At 43.8% G+C, this 26,657-nt stretch overlaps 1 protein-coding gene across 18 annotated transcripts in view; it reads left to right on the plus strand.

The window, feature by feature from the left end:
• The window catches only part of SRCIN1 (SRC kinase signaling inhibitor 1), a 1,023,634-nt gene that overhangs the window by 711,352 nt on the left and 285,625 nt on the right, over positions 1-26,657 (plus strand). For 17 of the 18 annotated variants that reach the window (XM_073608254.1, XM_073608252.1, XM_073608255.1 and 14 more), the window contains 2 exons: positions 15-210; positions 24,620-24,818. In XM_073608254.1, the coding sequence (XP_073464355.1) occupies positions 15-210; positions 24,620-24,818 (395 nt within the window). Of the gene's footprint in view, positions 1-14; positions 211-565; positions 675-24,619; positions 24,819-26,657 lie in introns of those variants that run through there. The other variant, XM_073608251.1, reaches the window with a different exon arrangement.

Consider the following 26,657-nt stretch of genomic DNA (forward strand, 5'->3'; position numbering starts at 1 on the left):
GTTTGTTTTTTCAGACTAGGAGCTCACGTCACTCCCAGAGCTCACAACCTGGCCTTGCAGATCAAGCAGCTAAATTGTCTTTTGCTTCAGCTGAATCCCTGGAAACCATGTCAGAAGCTGAATTACCACTGGGGTTCAACAGGATGAACCGTTTCCGGCAAAGCCTGCCACTGTCTCGGTCCACTAGTCAAACCAAACTGCGTTCACCAGGTGTGTATGCTGGCTAGTATGCATTGCAGATATACATTGTCTTATGTTGATTGTTTTGGTTATCATTGGATCTTCCTTCGTTTCCCAAATAATCCAGCCATGAACTTGATTTATAGAAGCTCAATTTAAGTCACGCTTTTTATAAATTTTCTAGTCCTGTACCCCCGCATGCTATGATTTGTTACTGGTTTTTGCCTAGAAATGCTTAAAGTAGTTGTAAAGCCACTATCGTACTATCATGCCATCCCCTCTGTTAAATAAGGACATGCTGCACATTATGTGTTTTTTAAAAAAAGATGCAGAATTCTACCTTTTTTTTTTTCAGAGCGTCTCCTGGCGTTCACGTGACTCCTCGGCTCTATCCTCTCCTGGGCTGACAGCTGCAGCGGGCCGAGAACTCCCAATGACATCAGCTGGGAGGAGGGGAAGAGTCACGGGAGCATTGGGAGATGCTCTGAAAGAAGGTAGAAATCTCCATCTTTTTTTACAAAACACATACTGTGCGGCACGTCCCCTTATTTAACAGGGGGGATGGCATGATAGTACAATAGTTTTACAGCAGCAGGAGTGGCACTGTCATGAGCTGACAAGTAGGGAGGGGGGAGAGGAGGACAGGAGAGCTGCGGATGACTGAGGCACGTTAACCGACAACTGTGTCGGGGCTCAGCAGCCATGATAAACCGTGGTCAGTTTACAAAGGGGAGGGCAGAACCAGACAGGATCAGCCAGGTATTTCAGGTGATACAATGGGGCCAAATTACAGAGCACAAGCACTGTGCTGTATAACATGCTTTAAGAGAACATGATCTATTGTATTTTTTTCGGGTAACAAACACTTCAAAAATACCTGCCTTAATGTGCTAAAGCTTTATGTTGGGATAGCTGAGTTACACCCACACCTCTCAGCATAAATGTCCTCACACAAACTTCCAATGCAGAGGAAGAGATGAGGTGAACAAAGAACACAGAGAAACAATGGGTATGCTTTAAGAGCATATTAAATAAGGGTATTAGCCAGTGCATCCCAATGGGAAATAAATCTAAAAGAGCTAAAAAAAAAAAGTCCTGGGTGGCATAACTTCAATGTAAAACTGCATATAAAAGCAAAGGAGAAGGCCTTCAAAAAATACAAGGCTGAGGGATCATCAGCATTCCAACTTTACAAAGAATGCAACAAGAAATGTAAGGGTGCAATCAGGGTGGCTAAGATAGAACACGGAAGCCACATAGCGGAGGAGAGTAAAAAAAAGAAAGAAGTACATAAATAGTAAGAAAGAGAGGTCAGATCATATTGGTCCCATAAAGAATGATGAAGGGAGTATGGTTACTAAGGATGGAGAGATGGCAAAGGTATTGAATTTATTCTTCTACTCAGTCTTCACAAGGGAATCGGGGGGGGGGCCTTTAGTAACCAAAACTGCAATGTTTATCCTCATGACACGTCACAGGAAGCACTCTCATGGCTAACAGAGGACAGAATTAGAAATAGACTTGAAAAACGTAACATTAAGTCACCAGGACCAGATGGCTTGCACCCGAGGGTCCTTAAGGAACTCAGTCAAGTAATTGCCAGACCATTGTTCCTGTTTTTTATGAACAGTTTACTGACTGGAATAGTACCAGCTGATTGGAGAAAAGCCAGTGTAGCACCAATATTTAAAAAAAGGGGCAAGATACATGACTGGGAATTACAGACCACCAGCCTAACATCAATTGTATGTAAGCTCTTGGAGGGGATGATAAGGGACTATATACAAGAGTTTAGTAATGACAACGGTATCATTAGTAATAATCAGCATAGATTCATGAAGAATCGTTCTTGCCAAACCAACCTATTAACCTTCTTTTTTTGTTTACAAACGTTTTTATTCAGCAAAGTAAAAAAAATAATATAAACAGTCATTTTACAATATTCGTCATAAAATTGGCATTAAACGCATATCATCAACATTAGAGATCTGGAATATTTCCAAGGCATACAGAAAAAGTAGTATGAAAGAGGTATATTTAAAGGTATTGTCTGTTAAAATATAACAACATTGAGTGGCATTCAGTCCTGTAGTACCAAAGTATGTCTATGGGTCTTCCAGGCTCCCCATCTACGTTCAAATAGGTGCATTTTATCTTGTAGGATACAGAATTCTCTCCATTATCATAATCATATCCACCCTATCACGGATGGAGGGTAGGGGCACTACGGGGGTCTTCCAGTGGAGAACAATAGCCCACAAAGCTGATATGCATATAGTATGTATAAGACATTCCTCTTTGCGGAGGATACCCGGGATTGTCGCTCCGAGTAAACCCATTGAGATTGTGAGCTGCCAAGGAGTTCCAGCTATTGCAGAAGCAACAGCTGTTACTCCCTTCCATACTGAAGATAGAAGTTCACAATCCCAAAAGATGTGTTTAAAAGTGCCTGGAAGTTGACAACACCTAAAGCAAAGCCCAGATGTGCCTGGAAACATTTACCTGGAGTCTGGAAGGGGTGTAATACCATCTGGTTAATACTTTATGGGCTGTTTCCCTAACCGCCAGAGACTTAGTGGCCTGACATAGGCTTTGCAGCATGGTACCCCAATCCCCCGGAGTAAATTTTTCATTACAATCAGCCTCCCATTTACTTTGGTAGGGGAGTTCATCTGAAAAACAAGAGGCCAACGACATTTTATATAGCTTTGAAATGAGGCTTTTGCCTCTGGGAGAGTCCTGGCATATCTGTTCGAAGGATGTGGGGGAGGGGGGGGGGAGGTATAAAAGTGTCTTATTTGTATAAAATGGTAATGTTCCCGAAGTGGGATTTGATGTTGTGTGCGAAGGAGATCGAATGTAGCAAATGTATCTCCAAGCTGAAGAGCAGCTAAACTGACCAGGGATTAAGATTTACACCATGCAAAACTGTCAGGGTGATTAAATGCTAGGGCAAATAATGGTTCTAGGAAGGAAGATCCTGGGGGCACAAGTGAAATTAGTCCAAATTTATTTTTATATCGGTGCCAGAGAGTGAGTGGTTGGGAAACCATGGAGTTAAGGGGTGTAAGGTTGTGTGTAGGGTTGGAAGGGGACCATAGTATGTACAAAAGGCAGTAATGTTTAACGGAGGTGGATTCAAATATGACCCAGGGCACTCTCGAATCCATGATGTTCCACTGCGTTATCTGGGGAAAAACAGGCAGCTAAGACGTAAACCTATTAACCTTCTATGAGGAGGTGAGCTGCCATCTAGATAAAGGAAGGCACGTAGACGTGGTGTAGCTGGATTTTGTAAAAGCATTTGATACAGTTCCCCATAAACGTTTAGTGTACAAAGTAAGGTCTGTTGGCATGGACCATAGGATGAGTACATGGATTGAAAAGTGGCTACAGGGGCGAGTTCAGACGCTAGTGACAAATGGGGAGTAATCGGAATGGTCCTTGGTGGAAAGTGGGGTCCCTCAGGGTTCTGCCCTGTGACCAATCCAATTTTAATTTAGTCATAAACGACCTGAAGGATGGGATAAAAGGCTCAATCTCTGTATTTGCGAACGATACTAAGCTAAGCAAAGCAATAACTTCTCCACAAGATGTGGAAACCTTGCAAGAAGATCTACACAAATTAATGGGAAGGGCAACTACATGGCAAATGAGGTTTAATGTAGAAAAATGTAAAATAATGCATTTGGGTGGCAAAAATATGAATGCAATCTTTTTTTTTTTAAAGATACTTTTTTTTATTAGTTTTATGACAAACAGATGAACCAAAAAAAAAAAGAGAAAAAAAAAACAAAAAAATATGCTTTACAAAAATAAAAACAAAACTTGGGCAATGATAGGTATACAGCATCAAATACTAGGCTCGTGCATTTGGGAGACTTATGATAATACATTGTTTAAGCATCATACATTCGTATGTAGAATACAATCAAGGTGTTGCTTAATTAGCACCAGTAAAATTCTATATATACAGTATATACAGTTGGGATCGACAGTTTGGACACCCCAGGTAAAAATGTGTATTAATGTGCATAACGAAGCCAAGGAAAGATGGAAATATCTCCAAATGGCATCAAATTACAGATTCGACATTCTTATAATATGTCAAAAAAAGTTAGATTTTATTTCCATCATTTATACTTTCAAAATTACAGTAAAAAAAAAAAAATGGCGTCTGCAAAAGTTTGGGCACCCTGCAGAATTTATAGCATGCACTGCCCCCTTTGCAAAGCTGAGACCTGCCAGTGTCATGAATTGTTCTCAATCATCGTCTGGGAAGACCAGGTGATGTCAACCTCAAAGGTTTTAAATGGCCAGACTCATCTGACCTTGCCCCAACAATCAGCACCATGGGTTCTTCTAAGCAGTTGTCTAGAAAACTGAAACTGAAAATAGTTGACGCTCACAAAGCTGGAGAAGGCTATAAGAAGATAGCAAAGCGTTTTCAGATGTCAATATCCTCTGTTCGGAATGTAATTTAGAAATGGCAGTCATCAGGAACAGTGGAAGTTAAAGCAAGATCTGGAAGACCAAGAAAAATATCAGACAGAACAGCTCGCAGGATTGTGAGAAAAGCAATTCAAAACCCACGTTTGACTGCACGATCCCTCCAGAAAGATCTGGCAGACACTGAAGTTGTGGTACACTATTCCACTATAAAGAGATACTTGTACAAATATGGTCTTCATGGAAGAGTCATCAGAAGAAAGCCTCTTCTACGTCCTCACCACAAAAATCAGTGTTTGAAATTTGCAAATGAACATATAGACAAGCCTGAGGCATTTTGGAAACAAGTTCTGTGGATCGATGAGGTTAAAATAGAACTTTTTGGCCGGAATATATGTTTGGAGAAGAAAGGGCACAGAATTTAATGAAAAGAACCTCTGTCCAACTGTTAAGCATGGGGGTGGATCAATCATGCTTTGGGGTTGTATTGCAGCCAGTGGCACAGGCAACAAATTTTGGATGGTAACTTGATGCCATCTGTGAAAAAGCTGAAGTTAAAGAGAGGATGGTTTCTACAAATGGATAATGATCCTAAACACACCTCAAAATCCACGGGGGATTACATCAAGAGGCGTAAACTGAAGGTTTTGCCATGGCCTTCACAATCTCCTAACCTCAACATTATTGAAAATCTATGGATAGACCTTAAAAGAGCAGTGTGCGACAGACAGCCCAGAAATCTCAAAGAACTGGAAGACTTTTGTAAGGAAGAATGGGCAAAGATACCTCAAACAAGAATTGAAAGATTCTTGGCTGGCTACAAAAAGCATTTACAAGCTGTGATACTTGCCAAAGGGGGCAGTACACGATATTAACTCTGCAGGGTGCCCAAACTTTTGCAGACGCCATTTTTTGTTTTCTGTAATTTTGAAAGCGTAAATGATGGAAATAAAATCTAACTTTTTTTGACATATAAGTATGTCTAATCTGTCATTTGATGCCATTTTGTGATTTTTCCATCTTTCCTTGGCTTCGTTATGCACATTAATACACATTTTTACCTGGGGTGCCCAAACTTTCGATCCCCACTGTAGAGTGGCATGACCTACAGGCAACCTGCAATCTATTTCTTTTGTGAGGGGAGGGTCAGGGGGCTAGCCAGCCACCTGTCCCATATTTTGTGGAATGTTTTGCTTCGTTTCCGAAGTTCAAAGGTAAGTTTTTACATTGGGATAGCATTATTGATTAGCTTCAGCCATAAGGTTTTTAAAGAGGTCTGTGTTCCCTTCCATGACAACAATATAACTTTTCTAACATAAAAGTAGAGAATGCGGAGTAGCCTTTTGGCAGGCGTCTATTTGCAGGTCACCAAAGATGCCCAGCAGACAATTCTTGGGGTGAATAATGTTAGGGAGGCCTAGGGCTGTGGAGATAAAGGAGCCCACCTCTGCCCAGAGGTCCTGAACCATTAGACATGCCCAAAAACAGTGTAGGAAGTCGGCTTCTTGGCCGCAGCCACGGAAACATTCAGCTGTGGGCGACAAACCCATCTTTTTCAACCTGGTTGGGGTGAGGTGAAATTGATGGAAATTTTTTTTTTTCAAATATATATTTTATTAGTTTTCAATAGAAAAGAGAGGGGCAGAGCCCACAACATACCAAAGTGGTATATAACAAAAGGGGGGTCGCAGCCTCCCGACATTGCATTATAGTATTGCATGTAATACATCAAGGCATGTAGCATTAACATATCTTTAAATATATATGTATATGGGTATCTTTGTTTCTCTGAGTTAGAATCCTAGTATGATATGAGAGTATAAATACCCTAGTCAGGAGGCAGCCACAAAAAAAAAAAAAAAAAGAGAGATAGGGGGGAAAAGAAGTAAGGAGAAGAGACGAGAGGGGGGGGGGGGGTGTAAGACAAGGGGGGGGGTATTAGGCGTTCAGATACGTGTATCTCTGTTTACGATGATTACTGTAGGTTGTCGATCGGTATGAAATGGTAGAGTTTTAGCTCCTAAGGAGAGATTTACCCTCTTCTGAATACTTGAATATATTCCAATGAGTCCATGTTTTCCGATAGGTTTCCTGTCTATCTTGAGCTGTCATTATCAAGTCTTCCATTTTATTTATGTCTTCTACTTTTCTCAACCACATTGCTGTGGTTGGTGGGGATTGCTGTTTCCACAACATGGGAATACAGGATTTGGCCGCATTTGTTAAGTGTCTCAGTAGAGATTTCTTATAGGTTTTGATTGGTATGGAAGAAATGTGGAGTAGAAAAAATGCCGGGTCATTTGGGATTTGGAAGTCAGTGAATTTTTGGGAAATGGTACGAACTGCAGTCCAGAAAGTTGTCAACATAGAACATGACCAAAACATGTGTAGAAGCGTTCCCTCTTCCTGGTGACAACGCCAGCAATACTTTGAAGTGTCAGGAAAAATGATATGTAATCGACTTGGTGTTAGGTACCACCTTGTCAGGATCTTATAATTCGTCTCTTGGACTTTAGTGCATATTGAGGACTTAAGGGAGAGGCTAATCATGTTTTGTTTCTGGACTGTCGTAAAAGTGCGTTGGAGGTCTGTTTCCCACTTCATAATGCATGGTAATCTGGGTGGCTGGGGTGGGGTGTTCAATAGGCTGTACATCTTGGATAGGGTCTGCGGCAATGGCTCTGTGTCTTTACAACATTCTTCAAATGTGGTCAAAGGCCTGGTGTAACTTTGATGGTTTGGGAAGGTCTGGAGAAAGTGGTGAATTCGTGCTGCATCCCAAAACAGAAGTTTAAACGGACCTACTGGGTCCATTAGTTCTAATATGGAGGGCCATTTATTTTGTTGCACAAATTGTGACGCTAAAACACAATTGGATCTTCTCAAGGTCTGAAATTGCGAGGAGGAGAGTCCAGGAAAGAACTTGGGGTTACCTAGAATCGGGGTTAAAGGTGATGTTTTGGTAGTTAGAGAGGTGTGTATGGTAGCTTTAATGCACTGTCTTATGGTGTTTCCGATGATAGGGTGGGATTTCAATTCTGCAGGGAGAGAGTCACTACACCATATCGCAGATCGTAGGGGTATAGTGGTTTGGTGTTGTTCTAATTGTGCCCACAACTTATAGTCCCTATGACGGCACCAATCAAGAACTCTACCTAGGTGAGTAGCTTGGTAGTATTTCCTTACGTCTGGTAGCGCTAGGCCGCCACAATGTTTTGGTGTGCATAGTTGAGATCTTGGGATGCGAGGCTTTTTATGAGCCCAAACAAAATGGGTGAAAAGGGCTTGTACTTGTTTGAAATATATGGGAGGTATCTTAATCGGTAGGGTCTGGAAGAGGTATAAAAATTTTGGGAGTATACTCCTTTTGAGTAAATTGCACCTCCCAAACCAGGAGTGTAACCCTTCATTCCAATTTTCTAGCAATTTCCTGGTCTTTGCTAGGAGGGGGGGGAAGTTGCTCTCATAGATGTGAGACAGATCTGATGGTATTTTCGTGCCTAAATAAGTCAGGGCAGAAGACGTCCATTTGAATTTAAAATTTGATTGTAAATTTAGAAGAATATGGGCCTGTAGTGATATCCCCATTGCTTCCGATTTGGAAAAATTTATTTTAAGGTTTGATACTTTCCCGTATGTCTCGAATTCTGCGAGTAGATTCGGTAGGGACACTCCTGGGTTGGTTAGCGAAAAGAGCAGGTCGTCTGCATAGGCCGAGATCTTATGTTGCATGGGACCAATTGTTAACCCCTGAATGTCGGGGTTCAATCTAATTTTGGATAGAAAGGGTTCCAGGGAGAGAGCAAATAGGAGCGGGGAAAGTGGGCATCCCTGTCTCGTCCCATTTGTTATTGGGAAGGGGTCCGATAGGACTCCGTTGGCCTTTACTCGGGCTGTTGGGTTTGAATATATTCTGGCTATTCGGCTAAGCATCACCTCCCCCAGGCCAATGTGTCTGAGCACCGCAAACATAAATGGCCAGCTTACCCGGTCAAACGCTTTTTCAGCATCCGTATTGAGAAAAATACATGGGATTTTCTGAGACTTAGCGACATAAAGTAGATTTAGCACCTTTGTAGTGCTATCTCTGGCCTCCCGAGATGGGATGAAGCCTACCTGGTCTAGGTGTATGATTTGCTGGAGGTGCTGCGCTAGCCGAACAGCCAGAATTTTAGTGAATATCTTTAAGTCAAGATTTAGTAATGATATGGGTCTGTAACTGCTACATGCTGCCGGGTCTTTTCCTTCCTTATGAATTACTGAAATATGAGCTCCTAGTGTTTCTCTAGCAAATGCTCCGTCAACACCGACCCTGTTGAATAGTGTAACTAAACGAGGTCCTAGTATCGGGAGAAGAGTTTTATAATATTGTAGTGTATAACCGTCCGGGCCCGGGCTTTACCTGGCTTCATTGTCCCTATAGCTTTTTGAATTTCTATCAAAGTTATAGGGGAGTCTAAATCTTCCTTAATTTCCTGGGTAAGGGATGGCATTTGAGATGATGTGATGTAGTTCTCTATCTCAGGCAAGGGGGAAACTACTTGTGGCAGGTTGTATAGATTGGAGTAAAAATGGTTAAACTCTTTTGTGATTAGTGCTGGTAGGACTTCTTTTTTCCCTCTCGCCGTGACGATATGTGGGATGTATGTAGATGATTTGTGGTCTCTAACCATCTTTGCTAAAAGTTTCCCACACTTATCTCCTGACTCATATGTCTGTTTGCGACAAAACTGTAAGGCCGCTTTAGCTCTATAAAGTAAGAGATCAGTGATTTGTCGTCTGAGAACTGTCAGTGCAGTTTCCGAGGACTGCGTGGGGGCATGTTTGTGTCTGGCTTCAGAAATATTGAGATCCTCTAGAAGTTGGGATAGTTGTTTATTTTTTTCTCGCTTAATTCTTGCACCATGTGTGATGAGGATTCCTCTGATAACTACTTTGTGGGCTTCCCACAAAATCCCAGGGTCACAGTCTGGTTGGTCGTTTTCCTGGAAGTATAAATTTAGCGCTCTGGTCACGTCTGTCAGCACTTCTGGGTCTTGCAAGAGACTTTCATTAAGACGCCAGAAACGGTGTCTGGGAGAAGAAATGTCCGACAAAGTGTAGGTCAGGAAGATAGGCGTATGGTCAGACCACGTTCTATTGCCTATGGAGGTCTGTTCTACTGCATGTAGCTGACTGTGTGGGATCAAGAAATAATCTATTCTGGTATTTACCTGGTGCAAGTGTGAATAAAATGTGTAGTCGCGTTCTCCCGAGTGCTGTAAGCGCCAGATATCGATTAATTGTGATTTGTGTAACGTTTTTGCTATTTTTTTTAGTTGATTTGGTTGGATCGAAGATTTACCAGTCGAGGTGTCTACAGATGGGATCAATGGGGTGTTAAAGTCTCCTCCCATAATTAGCTGTCCTTCCTTAAAGTCGTCCAGTTTCTCCAAAGTGTCTCGGATAAATTTGGCCTGCTGCTCATTAGGGGCATATAGTGCTGCTAGCGTTACTTTTACAGTACCTATGAGGCCTTTAAGGAAAACATATCTTCCTGATGGGTCTATTATAGAGCTCAGAAGGTACCATGGGGTTTTACTGGATATTAATATGGACACTCCTTTGGATTTGGCAGTCGGGTTTGTAGAGTGATAAGTCATCGGGAATAGTTTACATTGTAAATACGGTAATTTGTTCGTTTTAAAGTGCGTCTCTTGAATAAAGGCTATGTCTGTGCGAGTCCGCTTCAGGTCATCTATCAGTATGCGTCTCTTCTCAGGCGTATTAAGCCCCTTTGCATTGAGAGACATCACTTTCATATTATTGAACGCCATGTTGTTACGGGACAGGAAGGGAGGGAAGGGTAGGTTCGGGTATGAGGGGAAAAAAAGAAAAAAAAAAAAAAGGGGGGGGGGGGGGGGAGGAAGTAGAGAAAGAGAAGTAAAGGAAGAAGATACTTAGTAGAGGGATACGAGGTAGAGGCAAGGCCTAATGTCTCGCCCAACTCGACTCCCTTTTATGTTTCTGGTATTGTCCTTTGCATAAGACTCCCAGGGGACAGAGTTGCGCCCTCTAAGAGGATATGCTGACCTAATTGGGAGAGGGATAGGACATGGCTCAAAAGGTGAGTCTCCCATGCTCTCTCCCGTCCCAGCACATCTGGAATGCGTAGAAAGAATATTTTGTATAACTTTATAAGTAAAATAATAAACCAACAATAACATAACTTGAATGGGTATGTAATTGCGAACCTCATGTGCTAGTTTGAGCACCACCCCCTACTTCTCTAACTGAGTGTACATTCTGCTATTCTCAAGAGCATTCTGAGAAGTGGACCCTTTACTGTGGTGTCAGGTCATGTTTAGCGAAGTAGCACATCTCCAAAACTCAGCATCTCAGCAAGTGTGGTATGATAAAACTGAAAACCCAACAGCTTAACAGATATATTTAAACCGAACATAACAATACCGTGCACCCCACTTCAAAAATGATGGCATGTCTTTCAAACCTAGTTAGTATGTCTTCAGATCAGTCTCGCCGGGCACCACCAGACAGGAGTTAACAGATCCGTCAGGTAATGTATCTGGGCAAGGCTCTATGGTATGCGGCTTCAGCTGATTTCCACGAAAGGAGAAGGTATAAAACACTCCACACTTGACGACTCTACTATCCCTTCTCCTGTTTCTGTAGTGTGTCCTCTGATAAAGGTTTCCAGGGTAGTATCTGGAGTAGCCGTGAATTATCTGTTAAAGTGGATGGATAGAAACCCCTGAGGTTTCCATTCTAGAGAGTACCTGTGGTTGAGAGAGATTTCCTGAGTATATACCGTCTCTTTCTCCAGTTTACATCTCAAATTATATTGACCGCTTTAAGTGCATCATGCGGGTTAATCATGAGTGGTCACTGCACTGATAAGGGCGGAAGTCTTGCTAATTGGTGCAAAGAGTGACCTCTTTCTTTATGCAGTAGAGTTCAGGAAATCCCTATTCCGTCCGACAATACAGAGGGGCAAGTGATGTCGGGTGAACGGCATTAGTAGTCCAAACAAAAACAAGGCAAATATCACCACTTTGGGCATTATTCAACCTGAACCAAATTCGTCTTAAGGGATGCATACTTCAAGACTCACGTGCATCTTCTTGTGATGGTGCTCTGGGTCGGCGACGATTCCTCTGTTGTCTGGGCGGCAGGTTCCCCTCTAGTCTCGGTGTATTCATGCGTCCTGGTGGTCGCTGCAGGGGGGCGAGCCAGTTGGGCACATCAATAGGATCCGTGTCAAGGAAGGAGAACAGGGCTAGCAAAGCATCTGGTTTACGTAATGTGAAGAATCTCTGTTCCTTCCTGAATGTAACCGAAAGGGGATATCCCCAGCGATAAGTGGCTCCTCTGTGCCGGGCTAGATCCAGTAAAGGTTTCATGATCGCTCGTCTCTGCAAGGTAGCGCGGGAGAGGTCAGGAAATATTTTAATAGTCACACCATCTAGTTCTGGGTCTTCTGCTTCCCAGGCTTTGCGTAGAATTTGTTCCTTGTGTGTATAGTGGTGTAATCTACAGATTACATCGCGCGGTCTCAAAGGATCAGTTGGTTTAGGGCCCAATGTTCGGTGAATCCTATCGATTTCTACTCGGTCTGGAAGATCTACACCGGGTATGTTGCGGAAAATGGCAACCGCTGTATCCGCCAGGTCCTCGGGACCAGTAGCCTCCGGGAGTCCCCGAATCCGCAGGTTATTTCTGCGGCTTCGGTCCTCCATCTCTTCCATGTGGAGCTGTTGGTCTTGCAGGGTTTCCGCCTGAGTGTCCTGGACCCCTTCTACAGCTGCCACTCTCCGCTCTAGGGCTGCTAGGGAGGACTCTCCCGTCTCAACCCTGGTGGTGAGTGCTTGGACCTCCGCCTTCATCACGCTCATTTCTTTGCGGTGAGCGGTTTCCACTGTCTCAATGAGGGCCGCTATGTCTGCCTTAGTGGGGAGTGCTTGCAGGAGCGAGCGCAGCTCCGCCGCCATTCCGAGAGATCGTGAGGGGGGTTGTGACGGCTCACCATAGTCGGAGCGAAGATCCGCAGGGAAGCCCGTATAGGTGCCAGTCCACAGCGCCTCCATGTCAGTCGATGGGGAGTTTTGTGGAGTCTGTCTCTCAGTATGCTCACCATGCACTGACGTCATTTTAATTTCCGGGGAACCGAGCAAGGAGAGACGAAAAAGTCGTTCAATTTCGCCCGATGTCGGAGGTTGAGGAGTAGACTTAGGTGGTTTGTTGGTTTTCTTTGCTGTCTTCTTTCTGGAGGAGTACATATTATGAATAATGGACTGAAATAGCTGGGATAGGGGAGAGACGGACGGGAGCTCAGCTAAAACACGTCTCTAGTCAGCCATGTCCAGGCCACGCCCCCGAGGTTGCAATTTTAATACTTGTCGCAGGATAAAGATAGTCTGTCCATCCTTGGGGGTCACGGTCCAGCCGGCCAGAGTGATCCAGCCTCCGGGGGTGGCTGAACGGTCGCAGAGGAGTCAGTATGGTGAGCTCCGGGTGTAGCAAGATGGCCGCCGTGCACTGGGCCGGAGCTGCTATTCCACTTGCAGGCCGCTATGGAGGGGTATCAATGAGTGCCACAGGTGGCAGATGTGCCCCTAGTAGTGTCCTTGAGAAAGGCCGTGTAAAGGACCGTCTGGGAGCTCAGGATTAAGCTTTGATTCCGTGGCTGGGTGTAGCAAGATGGCCGCCGCTAGGCCGGAGCTTAGGATCTTACAGGCAGCTCAGGTAAGCAGTCTCTGCTGAGCTGGGAAGCTCACCAGGCCCCGGCAGAGGTGTGGATGGGTGGCAGGGCAGGAGGGGGCAGAGGATCCACACACCTGGGTACGAGCAGGCCGGCCGCGGCACCCCTCCGGCGGGCAGATGGCTTAGGAAACTCCGGTGCTTCACAGGCCTCACTAGGCCGCGCCGAATCGCGCCTGCCACGGGCGTCCCCGGTAGCCGGACGGACCTCCGGACTATGCTGGGCAGGTGGATGAGTAGGCAGGTGTGGATGGGGAGCCGTCCCTTACCTCCAGTCCGGCCGGGATCGGTTCTCCCCAGAGTGTCCCAGGCCGGCAAGATGGCGGCGGCCGCAGGATCGTGGAGGCAGCCTTGCTGAGGTGAATCTAGGCAGAAGAATTCTGCAATATTGGTCCAGGGAAAGGCAGGGGACCTAGGGGAACAGGCTGGCAGCGTTTCAGCTTGTTTTGCCAAAGGAGATGCACGGATGGCAGTGGATTCTAAATAGGGTACCCGGAGCTCCCCAGAATACGTCCGCCAGCTCTCACATCCAGACACGCCCCTTGATGGAAAATTTTTATAATGCAGTCTCTTGATAAAATAACTGATGTTTTGTACGTGTCACTAAGCTCCGTCCAGTCCTCTCCTCTGAGATGTCCATAGAGATCCATTTTTCCTGGGCCCTACTAAATCTGGGGTTAAAGTCAGTCATTAGGGCAGCGTAATAACTAGATATAAGTTTGGTAGGGTCAGGTTGTCTCAGCAGTTTCTCTAGTGGTGGTAGGTTAGTTGGGTCATCTAAGGAGCTGAACTGTGCTCTGATAGCATGTCTGAGCTGATAGTAGTAAAACAGGTATGAGTGCGGCAAGTCAAAGTCAAGTCTGAGCTGATGGAAGGATTTAAAGCCTTGTGCAGTGTATAGGTGACAAAGATATTTAATCCCTTTGGAGTACCAACGTTTAGGGTCAGGTAAAGAGTAAAGTTCCTGCAAGGTGGGGTTGAACCATAGAGGGTTATTCTGGGATACCGGCCATGTGTGCTGTGTTATTTTGGTGGTGATGTATTTGAACAATGAAAGGGATGTGGCCAGCATGGAGGTGCCAGGGCGGGGCGGGACTTTGCCCCCATAAACAATATTGTGAAGGGTTCCATGGAGTCATGGATATGCACCAGTTGAGATGCTAGGTAGTATAGAAAGAAGTTTGGGAATGCCAATCCTGCCAGGTGTGTCGGTAACCTTGGTGTCTCAAGCGCCACTCTGGGGTATCTGCCATTCCACAGGAACGTTGTACAGATTGTGTCTATACGTTTGAAAATAGATTTAGGTATTTTGCATGGGGAGTTAGCCAGAATGTATAGCAGTCTTGGTAAATAGATCATTTTGAGGGTATTTGCCCTCTCCATGACATCCAGGGGCAGGTCCATCCACTGTTTAGTTTGCTCCTTTAAGTTAGTAGTGGGTCTAAGTTATTGACGATGTAAGTGGACAGAGGTGTCTGCACCAGAACCCCTAGATACCTAAAGGAGGACACCATCTGCAGATTAGAGTCTGGGTGAATATGAGAAGTTGCGTCTGGGTCCAAGGGGTAAAGACTGGATTTGTCTCATTTCACCCTGAATCCGGAGTAGTCTCCAAATGTATTGATCTCGGATAACAATGTTTTTGGAGTGACACATCGGTGTCCGCCAGGTACACCAACGTGTCATCCGCATAGAACGAGATTCGTTTCTCAATGGCGGCAATGGGGAGACCTTTTATAGATGGAGAGGAGCGGATACGTACCGCTAGCGGCTCCATGGCCAGGGCAAAGGACGGGGGACAGTGGACACCCCTGTCTTGTGCCCCTATTGATTGAGAAGGACTCAGTGACTGTAGAGTTAACCAAATACGGGCCCTCGAGGAAGCGTATAGGAATTTTATCCATGCCACCATTCTGGGGCCAAAGCCATACATTTTTAACACCTGGAAGAAGTACGGCCATTCCACTTTGTCTAACGCTTTACATGTATCTAGGGATACTATTGCCCTTGTAGGAGGACAGTCGTGTGGGTATTGCAGATTATGGAATAGTCTGCGGATATTCATTCTGGTGGACCTTCCGGGTATAAATATAAATTCCCCCTGGTCACTATGTACCAGGGTTGTCACTACAGTGTTTAAACGATTTGCCAACACTTTGGCCAGGATCTTAACATCCACATTTATGAGTGATATCGGGCGGTATGATTCGCATTTAAGTGGGTCCTTGCGGGGTTTTAGTAAAAGTATAATCAAGGCTTCTCGCATAGTAGGGGGGAGGACTCCTATATCTAAAGCCTTGTTGTATGTGTGTAAAAGAAATGGGGATAATATGTCTTTAAATTGTGTGTACCATTCAGTTGGATAGCAATCCAAACCGGGAGTTTTATGAGCAGGCATTTGTGAGATAGCTACTGTGATTTCTTCAACTGTGATAGGTGCCTCTAGCTCATCTTTCTGTTCAGTCATGAGGAAGGGAGGGGAGAGGTATGTTGGCTATGTATTTAGTTAGTTGGGCTTCGTTGTAGTCAGCTCTGGAGGAATCTAAAAAGGTTTCCATGATGTCCCCAGGGGTGTCGCTAATTTGGCCCTGTGTGGTAAGTATACGCGGAATGGATATGGGGGGGTGATCAGGTCTGGTCAGGTATGCCAAGAGACGTTCAGCTTTGTTACCCTGCTCAAATGATTTTTGAGTAGCATGTAACATGCGTTTCTGCGTAAGGTCTAACAGACGGAGTTCATACTCCCTGCGTCTCTGCAGCCACTCGTCTCTTGTCTCAGGTGTCGGGTTAGAGGCGAATATGAATGCAATCTACTCACTGGGGAGAGAACCTCTGGGGGAATCTAGGATGGAAAAGGACCTGGGGGTCCTAGTAGATGACAGGCTCAGCAATGGCATGCAATGCCAAGCTGCTGAAAGCAAAGCAAACAGAATATTGGCATGCATTAAAAAGGAGATTAACTCCAGAGATAAAACAATAATTCTCCCAATCTACATGACTCCGCACCTGAAGTATGCCTTCCAGTTCTGGGCACCAGTCCTCAGGAAGGATGTACTGGAACTGGAGAAAGTCCAGAGAAGGGCAACAAAACTAATAAAGGGACTTGAGGACATTAGTTATAAGGACAGGTTGCAAGCACTGAACTTATTCTTTCTGGAGAAGAGACGCTTGAGAGGGGATATGATTTCAATGTACAAATGCCGTACTGGTGACCCCACAATAGGGATAAAATTTTTCTGCTAAGGGGAATTTAATAAAACACGCGGCCACTAAAATTCACTAAAATTAGAAGAAAAGCGGTTTAAAGTGATGGTAAGGGTTCGTTTTTTAAAAAATAACAAATATATCATACTTGCCTCCACTCGTTTTGCACAGAGTGGCCCTGAACCTGCTCTTCTGGGGTCCCCCAGTGGCTCTCTCGGCTCCACCCTGCATCAGATAACCCCCTAGGAGAAGCACTTTCCTGAGGGGGTTACTATGCGGACGCGCTCCCAAGTCCATCATTTGGCGTCCATAGCCGCTGAATGTATGACTCGGCCCCGGTGCCCTCATCTTTGGATTTGATTGACAGCAGCGGAAGCCAATGGCTGCGCTGCTATCAATCTATCCAATCAAGTGCCGAGAACCCCCTGCAGAGAGACAGTGCCTCCCCATCGGGTCAAGTTCCAGGGCTCAGGTAAGTAAAACGGGGGGGGCTCATCACTGCCAGGTGTTTTTTCACCTTAATGCATAGAATGCATTAAGGTGAAAAAAGACGAAGGTTTACAACCCCTTTAACCTTAAACTGCGTAGAGAGTTCTTTACTGTAAGAGTGGTAAGGATGTGGAATTCTCTTCTACAGGCGGTGGTTTCAGCTTGGAGCATCGATAATTTCAAAAAACAATTAGATAAGCACCTGAACGACCACAACATTCAGGGATATACAATGTAATACTGACATATAATCACACACATAGGTTGGACTTGGTGGACTTGTCTTTTTTCCAACCTCACCTACTATGTAACTATGTAGGTGTGTTAAACTAAGTCTGTTGCTGAGTGCTGATTACTGGGAGCACTGGATATTCAATAACTCTGGTCTGTATTGGACTGCACAGTCATATGCAAATAATGTGATGGGAAAGTGTATGAAAGCCGATGAAAATATATTTTATTAGTACAATGTCTGTGGCTGCAAATCTATTTCTTTGACTTTAAATTGACTTTAAAGTGGACCCATAATATAAATAAAATCACCTTCACATAAATCAGTAGTGTATATATACCTGTATTACCAAATCCCAATTTTATTTTAAGTAGAAGAGTGCAAGGCTCCTGTATGACAGTTTAAACAAATATAAAATGCAGTTACCGTATGATGCAAAGAAAGTAAACAAAAAACTTCCTTTACCCTAGCTGAGTGAAATCTTCATTCTTTTCTGTACCACACAATCCCCCTCCTAGATGCTGCAGCACACAGTAGGAGGCTTTCAGCAACAGAGGAAGTGTTATCAATCCAAAAAGCTGTGGCCAGCACATGATATGGCTATGTGCTGATTGACAAGCTACAGGCTTGTGAATCCCTAGTGACAATGATTGCCACTACTGCATTTTTTGTTTCCACTGTAGTTCAAGCAGGTACAGCAAATGTTGCTTTGAATTTAGGAAAGTGCATAAATATTGCCATGCAATCATAAAAAGCTGCTTTAGGCCCCTTTCACACATCCGGACCGTCCAGATCCGCCTGTCAGTTTTTCAGGCGGATCTGAACAGTCGCTCCATACAGCTCTATAGAGCGTCGGATGTCAGCGGTGACATGTCCGCTAACATCTGATCCACCCCGATCCACAACATTTTCCATCCGTCGATCGGATGAAAACGGACAGTCGGTCCATAATCATCCGATCCCCCATAGGGGAGAGCGACCTCTGACAGGTCCGTCCCTGCACAGAGTGCAGAGACTGACTTGTCATCCGCCGGCTCAGCGGGGATCAATGAAGTGATCCCCGCTGAGCAAGCGGAGTAGTGAAAATGGACAACCCCGTGTGAAAGGGGCCTTAGGTGGATTTCACTGGCAACCTCAACAGGTGTTTATGGGACTTTGCCATGGGGCTAAAAGAAAACTGTACAGATTATTTAAAGAAGAAGTAAAGTCTTTCTTTTTAAATGTACCTACAGGTAAGCCTATACTAAGGGTTACCTGTAGGTACTGTACATATTTCCTAAACTTGCACCGCTTAGGAGATATTTACTATATACGCTGCCACCGACATTATCAGTGCATGCACACTGAAGGAACGCTCGTGCCGTTTCTTCAGGGTCCGTGCCTTGACCATGGGCACCCTCGCGCCTGCGCGGGATTGATGTAATCGCGGCTCTGTCCAAACACAGCGCCGGAGCCCACGAACCCAGAAGTTGGGTTTGTGGGCTCCCGGAAACATGTTGGTGCCGAGCCAGGGCATCGTTCTGAGGTAAGTATTACATAATGAGCTAGTATGTGATGCATATTAGCTCATTATGCCTTTTGTCTTGCAGGATTTTTTTTGGGGGGGGGGGGGGATTTTTTTTGGAGGTTTACAACCTCTTTAAGTTCTGCAGCACATATGTTTTTCTGTTCACTAAAGGAAACAGCAGAATTCCTTTAGATCTTGACCATTAATTTATAATGCTACCCGCAGGAGTCGAACACTAGGCACATAGCAAAGAAGTACAGCCAAGGGGCAGTCCTGCTAGTAGTCGAACCCCCATTTTCTTGAGACAGCTCAGTTTTTTGCCTAATGGTCCTGCTGATAATCCTAAGCTGGCCATTGACAAGTAGTTTTTTTTCAGCCAGAAAACTAAAAGAAAAAAAAAAAAGGTTTCCTTTTTTACACTGGTGGGGGGAATGTGGGATCCCCCCACCAGTATATCCCAGAATATCCCTTCAACAGAGGTTGATCAAACAATTGATTTTGTCAAGCAGGGAGGGCCACACACTGATCAAAATTCGCCTGGTCCATGCTGAACTGGCCAAATTTTGGCTATGACAGCACTATCATGTATCTGATAAGCAGGCTGTGAGATTTCTTTGGAGGGCGGGGGGGCAGACATGACCAACTGGCCACCTAGCTGATCGGTTATAGTGTCCCCCCAGGCAGACAACACCCCTGCTCCAGAGGGAGGTGGCCTGTCATGAGAGAAAGTACCCTCCACTTATTCTCACTGGAACGATAAACATGAATACTCTCCTTTCCTCACTTACTTGCACCTAAAAATTAAATAAAACCACTTCCAGCCATCCCACACTGTAAATGTTAGTGTAAAATTATGTCTCTAAGAACCTTCTCTCCGATCTTTTCTGGCCGCTCACGTGACTTCTGGCCACTCTCATCCTCCGATCTAAGGGCTACAGAAGGAGGGGCCGAGATCCCCCTTTGACGTTTGCCGGGGAGGTCACGTGACTGCTGTGATGGCCGCTCAGCCCTCCCGCTGTAGCCCTTAGATGGGGAAGGGGAGCAGCCTGAGGTCATGTGACTGGCCAGAAAAGTTTGGAGTACAAACTTTACACTAACATTTACACAATGTATAGTGGCTGCATAAAAGGGAGGTGCTGGCAGTAATCTTTAGTTAAGTTTACTACCAACTATTAATAGTGGCAGGAGTGGAGGGGCGGCTCACACCCATAGGAGCTTACAGCCAGGGAGGGAGGGGGAAGGGAGGGAGGGGGAAAGAGGAGATCAGCAGGATGATGGTGACATGTACACTGACCACGGTAATCCTGAATCAGCAGCCATGATTAACGTGGTCAGTTTACATAGGGGTACACAGGAACAGTCAGGATCAACCAGAATTTTTACAGGTTAGACAGCACAAGCACCAGTTAACCTGCTAAGGAAATGGGATCTTCTTCTTTTTTTTATTTTTTTTAGGATTACTACCACTTTAAGGCAGTTAATGTATTGGGGTAAAAAAACCTTTAGCCTTACAACTACTTTAAGTGTAAACCTGCTGTGGATATGCAGGCATCCTTACTCATTTAGTTCTCTCCTTGAATGCCATTTCGACTGCCATAGAAGGATTTATATCTCGTAAGGAACAGGCACTTGCTTGCAAGTCAGTGAAAAAATTCCCTCCTCCATGACCCTCTTCTTCTGAGCGTTCTAAAGATGAAGGTAAGACTTCTGCAGTGCCCGCACGCTCTGCTAAACCAGAGTCTATTCAGTGGGGATGACGCACCAGCCCTTAACTTTATTACAGAATAAGAATTTAGACTCTGCAGTGTGTGAAACTCTCAAAAAAGAGGTTATTCCATGTAATTTGTCAGGGGCTTCAGTTCAGTTTGGTACACACAAGTACAAAGACTTCACTAAGGTTTTTCCTTCTCACTGTTTTTTTGACAACTTCATTTAAAAGGACTAGAAGTGTCCAGTGCAGGCCTTTGTCTTACCCAAACACTTTTTGTATTGCTCTCCTTTAAATGAGGAGTTCCTTAAAGCGGAGTTCCACACAAAAATGGAACTTCCGCTTTTTGGAACCCTCCTCCGGTGTCGAGCCACTTTCCACCCCCCACCCACCCCCGCTGTCTGCTGGGAGACACACAGGTCCCAGAGACAGCAGGGACCATTCGGATTGCGCAGCGCAACTTGCGCATGTGCAGTAGGGAACCAGGAAGTGAAGCCGCAAGGCTTCACTTCCTGATTCCCTTACCGAAGATGGCGGCGGCAGCACCCGAGGACCGAGAGACGGTTTGGCTTCCGGTGCTGACATCGCGGGCGCCCTGGACAGGTAAGTGTCCTTATTTTAAAAGTCAGCAGCTGCAGTATTTGTAGCTGCTGACTTTAAAAAAAAAAAAAAAATTCGGCGGATCTCTACTTTAATAAGTGGATTTCTCCTGTGTTCAGACTATATACCAGAACAGGAGTCTCATTACTTTATGGATTCGACAGACAAGAAAACAGAGGCTGTCGCAGTATTTATTCTCACTGTTGGTGGACCAGTTTTATGGCTTTGTTTTTTTACTTTGTGGGCTTAACTGTTGTACCAGGAATTAAAGAATGAATGATGTTGCTTGTTTATGTTGAGCTGATTGACCAGTTAGTATAAGATCCTAAATGTGTTTGCTGTTGGACCTCTGATCTCCAGACATTCCGTCTTGGCATTTGTTATTCGCTGGCTTCTTTGACCTAAAGCCTGCCATACATGGATTGAGATTTGACTGGTTCAGCGGGGACTGGACAAATTTCAATCCATGTATGGGCACTATGGTTGTACATAAGTTCATCTACTGATCGACTTCTGTACAACCGTCCTGTCGGATTTTAGGCTTTCGATCAGCACTGCAGGCTATGGCCTGCAATGCTGAACCGTGTATTCTGATGGTGGGGAAGTCTTCCCAAAAGCTCAGTAGGGAGGATTGAGTAGTTTTTTTTTTTTTTTTTTTTTCTTTATCCCGCTGATTCGACTAAAAAAAAAAAAACTTCTCTGAATGTTGGTCATTGGACCAGACATTCCAAAAAAAAAAGTAGTAAAACAGTGTGGGCTTTCTATTGTGGATTATTTAGACAACCTTCTTCTACGAGTGGATTCTCACTCTAGCCTGGAGATTACCATCCACAGTTTGGAGAAGTTCAGCTGGATTTTAAACATAAGAAGTCATCTCAAACTCTTTCTATCTGGAGTACCTGGGATTGATTGGGATACAGGTCAGACCAAGGTGTTCTTTCCACAGGAAAAAATTCAGAAGCTCTGAGTCCAAATATACCTTCTGGCCTTTCACAAATTTGCATACATTTTCACCTTACATGCAATTTCTGGACCTGTTAGTCTCCTCTATTGAAGCAGTTCTATATGCTGAACCTCACATACAAATTCTTTAACAGGAGGTTGTGGCCAATTGGGACAAATCTAATTTAAAACTGGGCAGGAAAATCTGAGTGAGAATAATTTCAAGGCTTCCCTGGTATAGGGGCTTCACTTTCCATTGATGCTAGCTGGGAAATATTCTACCTCTTTTCCTAGAAAATTGGAATGATGGACTCCAGCATAATTTGAGGAAGCTGTCAGCACAGGGCTTTTGGTCCAAGTGGGGATCTTGGTTACCAATTAATGCTCAAATGTGTTAAAAGGGTGCTGTCAGACTCTGTGATCCCCAGAATGCTTAAGGAATTTGTTTAGCAGTGGTGTATTTTTAAATAGTTGCACCTGCTTGTACCAATGTAACTATGTATACACCATATATGACCATGGAAGCTGGAAATCACTGAAGCAGACACCGCTACTTCAGTGTTCTCCACTTGCTTCCGGATTCCATGCTGAGTGGCCAGCCTGGAGCATTACGAACACAGGAGATTGTCCGCTCAACACAGGCACCATTCAGAGAATGCTCTGCATTTTGTAAATAAATGCAAAGCATTCTCAAATTGAACGAGGTGAAGAGCATGATGTCACCACCCTCCAATCAGACAATGCTTTGCAATGATTCAGAGAGCCCTAGAAGCAAGTGGAGATCACTAAAATAGCAGTGTCTCCTTCAGTGATTTCCAGCTTCAAGGGGCATTGGCATATACGTAGTTACAGTTGGACTAAGTTGGAGCAGTGCAACTATGTAAAAATATATCATGTCTGGAATTCATCTTTAATGCTTGCAAACCGGCATTCATGAACATATATCATCATACCTGGAAAGCTTATTATCTCATGTTGTGAGTCGGTGTGGATTCATTTGCATACTTTCATTCAAATTAGTGTGCATGCAACTGCTCCATTCAGTTCTCCAGTGTCGCTGTGGGACCTGAATTTGTTACTTTGTTTTGCAGAAAACCACATTTTAAAATATTCGGATACTTCCCTTGCTGGCACTTTCACAAAAAGTGGCCATTTTGGTGGCAATCACCTCAGATTGGAGGGTTTTGGAAATTGACAGCCTTTTTCTCCCTTTTTTATTTTTGCATATGAACAAGACTCTCATTTTTGCCAAAGGTGGTATCTGCCTCTCATCTTAATGATGAATGTAGTTAGGGCTTGTTGGGTTTACCTTTCTGCCATGGCTTTATTTTGTGAGACAGATTTTCTTTTCCCAGTCGGAGGGCTTGCACAAGGGCAAGATAGCTTTGTTGGCTAATACTTGAGAAAATTTTAGCAGATTATTGTTACAGCCCATTCCACTAGAGGTGAGTGCGTTGTGAGCTTTTTGCCCTTGGGGCGGGAAGGTTTGTTCATTTTTCACTTTGGTTGGGTAGACACTACTTTAGAGACATTCCAAAGGTCCAGATCCAAAGAATCTCTACTTCTTCGTGTCCTACAATGAATAGAGGAGAAAATAGAATTTTTTGCACTCACCGTAAAATCAGTTTCTCTGCATTCTTTAAAGGGCACACACAGTACACACCCCTCTGGTTGTTTTTTTCTTCACCAGTTGTTTATATGTTTTCTGTGCATTGCTTTGTGACTATATAAGCTGCCTCTAGCAGATGCAGGGTTTGACCACTGGCAAAAGTTACCCCAGGGCTGTGCTACTTTGTGCACCTCCAGGTGCCACTATAACCCAACGGTCAGTGGTTAGGATTAAAAGGATTTCTGCCGTGTCCTTCAATGAATGCAGAGAAAAAGATTTTAGGGTGAGTGTAGAAAATAGATACAGGTTTATTTACTATAAGGTATTCACATGTGAATCTTAAACAATATATTTTATATTGTAGAGAATCTGCAAGTTGGTGCGGGAACTCTCACAGGTGGGAAGTAACACCTAAAACTCCTAAGAGTTGGATACTATGGCAGGGAGATGTTGCTGGAGTATCAAGGCCATACAGTATATGAAGCCAGGAGAGGATGAGGCTCATCAGCTTCAACCTTTAACTTAAATACCAGTTTTAGTGACCCTTTAATTTTATAATTTGCACCAGAAAAGACATTTGGGGTTTGGTTTACTGAAGGCAAATAGACAGTTCACTTTTTAAAGGGACTTTTCCCCAGAGTACATCAAATAAGGTGAAGCTTTGTTGACATCCATCATCTATCCATGTGCAAGCAAAAAATTGTGTTTTTGATTTTCCTTGTACATGTACATAAATGGGTATTCTTTACATAGTGAAATTTCACCATATTCACAGAGCTCTTGGAAATAGCCAATTTGCTTTCATTAAAGCAAACTCATGGAGTCTGACAAGTTTCTATGAGCATTAGAGAGACCCTTTCCTTATCTTTACCATAAGTTCATCATAATCTAGTTTCCTGTTTTCCGTGATGCAATAAAAATGAGATTCCTCTTCTTTTTCAGGTGTCTTGTTCCTGCAGTATGGCGATGAGACAAGGCGTGTACATATCACACATGAGATCACCAGCATGGACACTTTACATGCTCTTATTGTGCATATGTTCCAACAAAAACTCACCATGGGAATGTTGAAATCTCACAACACCGCCATACTTATCAAAGACGAGTCCCGCAATGTCTTCTATGAATTGGAGGATGTCAGGTATGGATTGTGTATAGACTGTTTGCCAGCCTGACTGTGGTTCAAGAAGGTATCAATAGGGACTGTGCTGAGTTCACTATTAGCCTAAAGGTGTACTGTAAGATTATGAGTGAATAACTAACCTTAAAGTGGAACTTTAGTCAGAAAATGAAAGGATAAGTTCACCTTTACAAAAATAAATACATAAATAAATGCACATTTTATTATGCAGGTAGAGAAATATGCATTTATTATTATTGTTGTAATGGACTTGTAAAGCATTGCACCCACAATCAGCAGAAATTAAGTGTAATGCCACAGTCCTGCAGACTGTCTGTGTATCTGTCTAGCCATACCTCCGATAAGGCCAGGCAGTTACACTGTGACAGGAAGACTTCATGAACTACCACACCGATTAATAGCGTAGTTCATTAATAGCATAGTTCATTTATAGGTAGTTCACTGAAAACTACAAGTTTTCTGATTCACAGAACACTGTGAATGGATGATCCAGTGGGCGGGCGGAGCTCAGTTTTTTTACAGATTGTGACAGCTAGCGGAAGGGAGAAGATCTCCTGCTAACTGTCAGAGCGGGGGTTCAGGAGGAGCGGGGGACCGGTGCATCTGTAACATGTTACGCCCTGAATATGGGTGTAACATATTACAAAAGGTGAACGTATCATTTAAGTCCTGATAGATCACTTCAGGCTGTCCTCTTTGCATGTATACAGTAGCTATGTAAAACATAAAAAAAGGGGCCTGAACTTTTTAAAATGTAGTAATGCACTGTCTCGCCCCGTTCTGCACATGTTCAGTTGCTCACTATTCTTGGTACTGTGCCTAAAATCAGAGCCACTAGAGGCTGGTCAGCTAACAGGTTTAAGAGTACTTTCACACAATATCCCTGTTGAACGCAGACACTAAATTATTTGCAAAAGTTTTAGCCACAAGGATGAAAGATCTGATGACCGATTTGGTGCATGCGGACCAAGTGGGGTTCATCCCTGGCAGAGAAGGAAGAGACAATGGGGTGAGAACATTGCTCTTGCTTCAGAAAATTAGAAAGGGAAATACCCCAGGTCTATTCCTGTCGATAGATGCAGAAAAAGCATTCGACAGGGTGGACTGGGGATTTATGTTGAACACCCTGGAAGCTATGGGAATAGGTCCAAGGATGGTCCAGTGGATCAAAGTATTATATAAACACCCTACTGCAATTGTAAAGGTCAACGGGGCTTCATCTTCCCCTTTCAAAATGTTCAGTGGAACGAGACAGGGGTGTCCCCTTTCACCACTATTATTCGTGCTATCACTAGAACCCCTTTTGGCAACCATTAGGAACAGCCCAGATATAGGAGGGATCAAGATAGGAGAGGAGGAGCATAAAATAGCAGCTTATGCTGATGATGTACTATTCTATATTTCTAAACCTAGGATTACAATGCCCAATTTAATGGAGATACTGAAACATTATGGACATTATCAAACTTAAAAATAAAACCTTTCTAAATCAGAGATCTTAAACATAAACGTAAATAAACAGGAAGAACAGTGCCTACAGCAAGAATTTCAATTTACATGGAAGACAGAATTAAAATATTTAGTAATAAGATTAACATCATCCCCAGGGAAAATACACCAGGTAAACTATATCCCACTACTAAATGAAATAAAATCGGAAATAAGAAAATTAGCAACAAGGTCCCTCTCATGGATAGGACAAATAAACATCATAAAGATGGTAATAGTACCGAAAGTTATGTACAAATTTCAAATGTTGCCTATTTCTCTACCTCAGACAAATTTTAAAACATAAAAAAAATATAATAACTAACTTCATTTGGCAGAATAGGAAACTGA

This window comes from Aquarana catesbeiana, linkage group LG12, assembly GCF_042186555.1.
Source record: "Aquarana catesbeiana isolate 2022-GZ linkage group LG12, ASM4218655v1, whole genome shotgun sequence".
In the NCBI taxonomy this organism is placed as follows: domain Eukaryota; kingdom Metazoa; phylum Chordata; class Amphibia; order Anura; family Ranidae; genus Aquarana; species Aquarana catesbeiana.